The 8,675-nt window shown below is 42.2% G+C and overlaps 1 protein-coding gene across 1 annotated transcript in view; it reads left to right on the top strand.

Annotated features, from left to right (window-relative positions):
* Positions 1-1,021: 1,021 nt before the first annotated feature.
* Positions 1,022-8,675, top strand: part of shank2b (SH3 and multiple ankyrin repeat domains 2b) — a 208,477-nt gene continuing 200,823 nt past the window's right edge. The window contains exon 1 of the mRNA XM_065952563.1: positions 1,022-1,099. Within this exon, the coding sequence (XP_065808635.1) occupies positions 1,088-1,099 (12 nt within the window). The 5' untranslated portion in view covers positions 1,022-1,087. The remainder of the gene's footprint in view (positions 1,100-8,675) is intronic.

Genomic DNA, 8,675 nt, shown 5'->3' with positions numbered 1-8,675 from the left:
TCTGCTTTTCTCCGTTAACCCTTCCACCCTCCACACACACACACACACACACACACACACACACACACACACACACACACAGTCCTCAGTGCACCAAGTTTACAAAAACAGTCGTCTAAAGAGGGAGCAGAAGTGCTGATTTTTATTCCATCTTTGATCTAGTTGTTTACTTGTTTGTTTTTCCTCCCCTCCTTCCTCCTCCTCTTCCTCCTCCCCCCTCCTCCTCCACCCCCCCCTCCTCCTCCCCCCCCCCCCCCCTCCTGCTCCCCGCCCATCCTCTGAGGTTTGACTCCGTGTGTGCAGGCAGTTGCATCAACACAAAGAGCACTGTGTAATCAGATGCCACTGAGCATGAATCTTGAATGTCGTTATTGTAGGAGAATTGTATTTATTATTTATTTGCTCTAATTCTAGGTCAAACCTCAGCTCGCTACATGACATGACGGAGGTTGTTCTGCTTCATGCGTTCATGCTTTTGATTCAAAGTGTTAACGATGCTTATTCATCAAACTGCAGCCTCACATGACATTCGTGGAGATTCTAACTTGGGGAAAACACTTAGAACTGGTACAGTTTGATACATAAAATAAACATCCAGTGTCATGATTCCACATTTTTTTTAGCAGCGATAAACCCCCTCTCCCACCCACCCACCCGTCGTCTCTCTCTGCAGGGAGAGAAGTGGGGAGGAGAACAGTTGTAGGTGGATGATGTGATTAATGCTGATGCTTTGTGTTTTACATGTTGCATAATCATAAATGGGATTTGCATGTAACAAACACTCGGTCTCACTCAGTTTACAAGTCCAAGTCTTACATAAGACGAGCCAGATTCAGATTCCATGTGTGTGTGTGTGTGTGTGTGTGTGTGTTAAATATGACATGAGATGTAAGTGATTTCTGAGTGATGCCACCTCTCACTGCAGATATGTAATAAAACATGTAGCAGTATGTAGAAGGCTTCAGTGATGTGATTCACTGTAGACCTCTCTGTTTCCTCCCTCCCCTCTCTCCCCCCCCCACCCTCAGGGAGCCGGGGTGCAACAGTGGAACGTCCTCCTTGAGAGAGCTTGTCTCTTCTGGATGTTATGGCTGAAATGGTACGTAGGCTCAGATAAAGAATGAAATATAGTTTAAGTGAAGCTGCACGCCCTCGTCCCTTTCTGTTCATCAGGGTGATACCTGTTTAAGCTACCTGATGGGTAGCACAGCGCAGGAGACAAATGGACCTGTAGAAACGATAGAAAAGTACCTCATCGATGAAAAGTTAGACCTGTCTCTGACTAAGGCATCACAAGGTCGATCCTGATTGGTCGGATTTCTCCTATAGTCGACTGTTTTTTTTTGTTTTGTTTTTTGCGCTCGCTGATCCACATTCTCATTTGAATTTAATTGTTAATCTTTGGAGATCAATGAATGATACGTTCTTCTTCTTAAAGGAGCAATATGTAACTCTGACACCTAGTGTTTAAAATGGGTACTGCAGTCTAAATTCTCAACACATTGCAGGAGTGTAACTGTTTGAAAAGTTGTCAAAGCCAAATAGTTTGAAACAGACGTGTTGCCTTAATTTGTTCCAAAACCTTAAAAAGACCGACGTAACAGGCGTTTGAAATGTTACATCACGGCTCGTTTTGCCTTATTAGATGATTTGGTGAACCGTGCGCTCTGCAGTAAGGTCTTTTCTAAAGAGTGCACTGATCTGTTTGGTCCAGCTTGTTCTCTTGTGAGTCACTCTTTGATTTTTTCTCCCAGAGAGAGCTTTGCCCCCGATGACGCTGTCAACGCACCGTTCTTGGGTGAAATTGTGGAGTATTCTGTTTTTTTTGCACTGAGCTTCACGTTCGTGTTTTCTCCTCTGACCTGTCACCTTCTCTCATGCAGCATTTGTTCTTTTGTTAGTAACTTCGACTAAGTGAAAAGACTAATCACTTATCTGGGTCACTTAGCGCGAGAGTTACTAACCTTATTTTATTTATTTATTTATTACCGTTCTTTATTCAACCTCATCAACTTCCATTTCTGTTGTGAAGCTCCTTTTTTTTATTGTGATAAGGTGAACAAGTACAAAACAAAAATGTGCACATAGACACACCAATTAAAGCGACGGCAAATAAACAAAAACAGGCAAAACAGAAATAAACAAAACAAAATCAAAATACACAAACATTAGCAAAGACAAATACAATTGAAGTAGATATAATAAAAGTCAAGTAGTAAGTTGAAGTTGTGTATAAGAACGTGTGAATGTGTGTGTGGCAGTTTAATACATTGAAGTGAGTGGCTGAATGGGAAGTAGCAAGAAAAATAAATAGCAACAAAATTGAAGATAATTGAGAGGAAGAGAAAAGAGGGGAGAAAAACAACAATATATATATATATATATATATATATGTGTCAACATTAAAGGAAGGAAGAACATTTTAAATTTTAATTTCAGTTTGAGGTATGATTTTTCCTGAGATGTAGGTGAGTTATGAATGGATTCCAGGTGTTATTAGAGGCTGATATATTGTTATTCTTGCAGGCTGTGATTCTTTCTATTACAATGTGTTCTGTGAGTAGGTTGGTCCAGTGAGTTATGTGGCAGTATCTTTTTGATTTCCAGTTCTGATAGATGATTTTCTTGGCGATAGTTAGAGAAATGAGTAGCGGGCTTTTGTAGTTATTTGGGATGGTGATTTGTGATGTGTCTCCAAGTAAGCAAAGTAACGGGGATGGGAGGATTCTGCAGCCCAAGATAGTGGAGAGATTTTCAGTGACTGTGATCCTAAATGAGTGAACTGGTTGACAGGCCCAAGTGGCGTGAAGATAGTCATCTGTGAAACCATGAGTGCATTGTGAACAGATGTCTGTGTTAGCTAAACCCATTTTGAACATTTCACCTTGAGTGATGTGTGTCCTGTGGATGGTTTTGTATTGTATAAGTTGTAAATTAGTATTATTGGTCATAGAAAAGATGTTTTTATTGATTTGTGTCCAGAAGTCGGGGTTGGGGGACAGCGTCAGATCCTTTTCACATTTTGTAGTGGGGAGTGTAATGGAGGTTGTTGATGTGGCTTTAAGTTTATAAAGTTTAGAGATGATTTTATTTGAACTGTTGATTTTCATGATTTCTTCACTAAGTTGGGAGGGTCGCAGAGTGTTGTTGGTTATATTCATTTTGGATTTTGGATTGATTTTAATTGTTGATACTGTAGGAACTGGTCCCTCCAAACCCCGTACTTCTGGATTAATGTATTGAGTGATATAAACTGATTGTTTTGAAAGAGGTGATTCAGGTGAGTGATTCCTTTTTGTTGCCATGATGGGAAGTAGATGGGGGTGTTGCGTAGCTGGAAGTCTGGGTTATGCCATATTGGGGTGTATCTACATGGTGATAGTGATGACTTGGTGATATTATGAGTTTTCCACCAGGCTGTCAGAGTTGAGGATATGGTGATGGTTTTGTGGTAGTCCAGTTTTTTTAATTGATTGTGGTAGGAAAGGAAGGTCTGCAATTGAAGTGGTTTTACATTGGTTTTGTTCCAGTTCTAGCCATTGGTTGTTGTGTTTTTCTTTTTTTTGCATCCATTTGAATAAATATTGTAATTGATTTGACAGATGGTAGTAGAGAAAGTTTGGTGCTTCGAGGCCACCCTGTGATTTATGGTTTTGTCATGTTTTTAATGACATTCTAGCTCTTTTGTTTTTCCAGTAAAATTGTGATGATAATGAATCTATTGTTTTAAACCATTTGTCAGTGGGAGTGATGGGGAGCATTGAGAATAAATAATTAATCTGTGGTAAGGTTTTCATTTTAACTGTGGCGATTCGTCCAATGAGAGTGAGTGGTAGTTTGGTCCAGCGCTTAAAGTCATCCTCTATTTTTTTTTTAGCAGGGGGGGTGTAATTAAGGTGAAATAATTCTGACAGCCTGGCGGAAATGTTTATGCCTAGGTATTTTAAATTGCCAGTGTTAAATGGGAGGGTGAGATCTTGGGCTGCAGAATCCCAGGCTCCTTCTGATATTGGCAGGTTCCAGTTTATGGTATAGTGAGGGACGGAAGAAAAATTTGTAATAATATTGAAGGTTTCTTGTAATGACTCTGAAGGATTTTGTAGGTGTAATAATAGATCATCTGCGTAAAGGCTTATTTTATGCTCTGCTTGTTCACTGTAGATTCCTTTAATGTTATTGTTTTGTCTTATAGCTGCTGCGAGAGGTTCGATGAAAATTGCAAATAGGGATGGAGAGAGTGGGCATCCTTGTCTGGTCCCTTGGTGTAGTGTGAAGTTCGGTGAAGTGATCCCATTTGTGCTTATTGTGGCCCTAGGTGATGTGTACAGTGTTCTTACTCAGTGGATGAAGCTCCTTTTCTTTGATCTTGTTTTATTCTGGCGAGGGAAATATTTACATTTGGTTTTTAAAGAGGTGTTTTGTTACCATAAATGGTTAATTGGAGGCGTTTCTGAATGCAAATGTCCCCGAACATGCACGGGCCTGCAGGTTAAGAACATGTGGGATTTATTAACACTGATTATATACCCATGTGCGTACGATCGCCGTCCGCATGTTAGATCAATACAGATTTTTTTATACTTAGAAACATTCTAAATTTCATTTGTAAGACAGAATTTTGAACACTTTCTACGCACTGTTGATAAGTGAGGCCCCAGGAGTTTTTTTTAGGAGTGTGAAAGCCCTATAAGTATAAATTGGATCAACATTTTTACTCCCAAACTTCAGGATTAAGCTTCATAGTTTTTTGTTCCACATGACCCACTTTGCCGTCTCTCGTTTTTTAAATCGAACCATCGTTGAAGTTTGGTCGATGGTTTTCACTTAAAGGAAGTGCAGCTGCTTAGTGTCACATTCTCTCTCTGAATGTTGCCTTATCGTTCAGATTGTGGCCCACTCTGTTAAAAATAAAAGATTTTGGCAGACCATCCTTCACCGTTCATCAGGAGCGGATACAAACACCCTCACGTTAGCTCTCATTTGAACCTAATGCAACAACATCTTCCTTTTGATCTCCCACATCCCTCTTCTTCTATCTGCTCGTATGAGTGTTTCCAAATCCGATTTAACCGACCTTTATCCACCGCCGTGATCAACGCCCCCAAACTGTACTATATAAAGCTTCCTGTTCAGCTCCGTTTTGGGGGCTGATTCATTCACACCAACAATACTCAGGAGTAAAGAGGAGAACTTCTCTCTGCGGAGCTTCAAGACCTGCAGACAGAAAACATCAGGAAACACTTCACATGTTCTCAAACGTCACCATCAGTTAGGAAATCCCCCCCCCAAAAAACAACCCGCTGGAGCAAAGTGGGGCATGCTGGAGACAGAGATGAATTCCTGATGAGCGTGCTCCTTTAAACAAGATGATGTTTCACCGTCAGATGTTTTATTGAAGGAACACAGACTCGCTTTTGTACTTTGTAAATATTTGCCCATTCAAACCTCTCCTCTCTGATGTATTGGTGAGATTTGATGTCCAAACAGGATTTCATTTTTGCATGAGTTTATATTTAATTTAACACTTTTTTATCATGTAGTTTTTTTTATTCTGTAACATATAAACTCATAATTACTTGAGATTGCATGTTTTCTCCCGCTGTGGGGAAACAGACTCTGAGAAAAAGTTTGATGTGATGAAATTGACGAGTGTAAAAAGTTTTTCTTTCTGCTGTTTTTGATCGAGCGGCTGCAGACAAACAGGAAACGTCGGGAGGAGAGAGAGAGGGGTAGACCTGCATCAAAAGGCCGAGGCCGAGTCCAGACCTCAGGACTGAAGCCTCTCCGTTAGGGTTCTCACAACACCAGAACAAAATGTGAAATAAACCCATCCAGTCCTTTGTTTGTGATCTGCGTAAGTCTGACAACACAGAGACAAATGCTCCGATTCAAAGTTGCTCTCCTTGTGATGTCACAGTGGGATTCTGGTAAAAAAAAAAAACAAAAAAAACCTCCCTTCCCCTGGACTCCACCCCGAGCCTAGAGCAAAACTAACATAGCACTGCGGTGCAACGGTTTGTCTTCAAACCAGCCTCAGCTCTCAGCCTGTCGTTAGGCCTCCAGAGCCCCCTGCAGGAACAGAAGGCTGACGTCACTCACTTCATATTTACAGTCTACGACATACACACACACACTGGCTCCACTAACTCCGTCTCGCCTCTGTGACGCCTCTGTTACTCCCTATGAAGACGGTACAGAGGGGAGAGGCAAACTGAGAGATAAATAATTCCATCCATCTTTTATCAGTACCGCTTTTCCTGTTCGGGGTCACTGGGGTGCTGGAGCCGATCTCGGCTGTCATTGGGCGAGAGGCGGGGTTACACCCTGGACTGTTCACCAGCCAATCACAGAGCAGATAACCAGCCACACTCACATTCACACCTACGGACAATTTAGAGTCTCCAGTTAACCTAACGAGCATGTCTTTGGACTGTGGGAGGAAGACGGAGATCCCGGAGAGAACCCACACATGCACGGGGAGAACATGCAGACTCCACACAGAGAGACTCCTGTCAGACGGGATTCAAACCAGTGAAGCAGCAGCGCAGTGCAGCCCAAGATAAATCATATCTTCTCCAAATATATATATATATATATATATATACTGCGATAAAGTCTGTCTTTTGCCATTTTTTTAATGAGAAGGCTAATATTGAGATACCGATGCCATAAGCATTTATCATGCAGCCTTAATTTAAACAGTTTAGAAAGGTCACAAAGTTCTTCATGGGGAAACTGTTCACCCTCTATGCTTAAGCTGTGATGCGCTCTAGGCCTCGAGTGCTGGATGCAGTATGTCAGTGTGTGTGGATTCACACACTCAGAGACACTCACACAGAGGGGGCAGAACGAGTGAGTGTGAGCTTTATCTGCCTCTCTGTGATTTAAACAGTCGAACCAGCAGCTCCTGGTTTCAGACGGCTCAGCTGCTGATATTTTTGAACTTTTTTTGGTGTCATTGTGCAACACCACAAACATCACTTTGTTCACTTTGAGAGTTTCCTGCGCTCTTTGGTTACAGCAGCGTTTTTATTTCACACTCCATCCACTCATCAACCTCGTGTCTGTCGCTGTGGGGAGTGTGTGTGTTTTGCAGGTTTTCGGCGTGTGTGTGCGTTACAGTGTTTATTCTCTCTGCTCGTTTCACAGTCCTTAAATGTGTGTCATTTATCTCACGCAGCTCCATTGATTGTCCCCCCCGTCGCTCCGCCTAGCAGTGATTGGACACTTTTCTCCTCTGGTCTCGTCTCCCCACTGTTCCCAGCAGCAGAGGAAAAGGAAGCGCTTTAACATATTTTCTCTGAGCTGCTGCCAATTCCATATTTTGTTTTTACAGCAAAGTTTTTTTCCCGAGCAGTTATCTGGAGACGCTGCCACGGGATGTGTGATAACGGAGCTCGAGCGGTTTCATTGTGGATATCACGAGCTGTTTTTTTCATTGTCAGTTGGACTCGTTTAGTTTGGACGCAGATGGCTGCTAATATGTGGGACGTGAGCACGCCGAGTCTGTTAGGCAGATGACAATATGACCGCTTAGAGATAAAAAGAGGATTGGGAAGAAACACTGAAGGTCTCTGTGTGTGTGTGTGTGTGTGTGTGTGTGTGTGTGTGTGTATGTGTGTGTGTGTGGGGGGGGGGGGGGGGGTTCAAGTTATCGAGTGAACAAGTTAGCGGCTCAGCGAGCAGATTTGGCAGAGGAACCTGAGAGAGAGGGCAGAACAGAGAGTGTACATGAGGTAACTTAGCACGAGGAAAACAAGGTGGTTATAAAACCTAAAGCATGACGTAAACACAGGAACAGACGATGACATTTGTCTGAGTATTTATCTCAAAGAGAGCTGCAGAGAGAAACTTTGACTTTCCCAAACTGCAGCTGTGTTGTTCCTGATTTAGCGGCCAAATTGAGAAGCAGCAGGACTCTGGGACAGGAGAGGACAACCTTGAACAATAAAGTCAACACTTTAATTAAAGGCGACCACTTCCTCCCAAACTGAGGCCCAGTTAACCCTTTGGTGGAGCTTCAGCCTAAGGCTCGACGGTTTATCACGGCCCGATCAGCTGCTTCCCACAGATGATTTTCTGGCATGTTTGATATTTCGGTCGTACGACTGCACCAGGGCTGTCGTTTTTTAAATAAAACAAATTTGAATGAAACTTAAACATGACACTGTAATGTTCGGATGCAGTTCACCTGCTGCTTCCTGTCAGGTCACTTTGACGTTCTCACTTAGGTTTCCTCCGTTGCAGGCTTTTTAATACAAGGTTACACCAAATCACTTGTTAGGGAAACAAGACTCACTATTGTTGCATCCTACACACAGTTTTTTTTTGTGTGTGTGTGTGTGTGCTGTACCTCCTACTGTACTGTTAAAGCAGCGTAAAGCACACACCAGTGTACACTGACCCACTTTACCACATATAGAGCACATTAATAATTCATTTTCTATAGGTCCCTGATAGTGTGTGTGTGTATGTGTGTGTGTGTGTGTGTGTGTGCGCCTTTCAAAGATCAATGGTTGAAAACATCCAGTCTGTAGGTCGGTGTTTCCGGCGTTGTGATGTTCTTCGTTCTGATGCTTCAAAGTTAAACTTCTTACACTCTCTCTTCCTTTAGCTGTATGTTTTTATTATTCATAAAAGGCTAACAGCGATTGGTGAAATGTTTATAAAGAATA

This window comes from Labrus bergylta, chromosome 3, assembly GCF_963930695.1.
Source record: "Labrus bergylta chromosome 3, fLabBer1.1, whole genome shotgun sequence".
Lineage (NCBI taxonomy): Eukaryota > Metazoa > Chordata > Actinopteri > Labriformes > Labridae > Labrus > Labrus bergylta.
The sequence above is the reverse complement of the archived record's forward strand: the minus strand, read 5'-3'. Positions and strand labels throughout refer to the sequence as shown.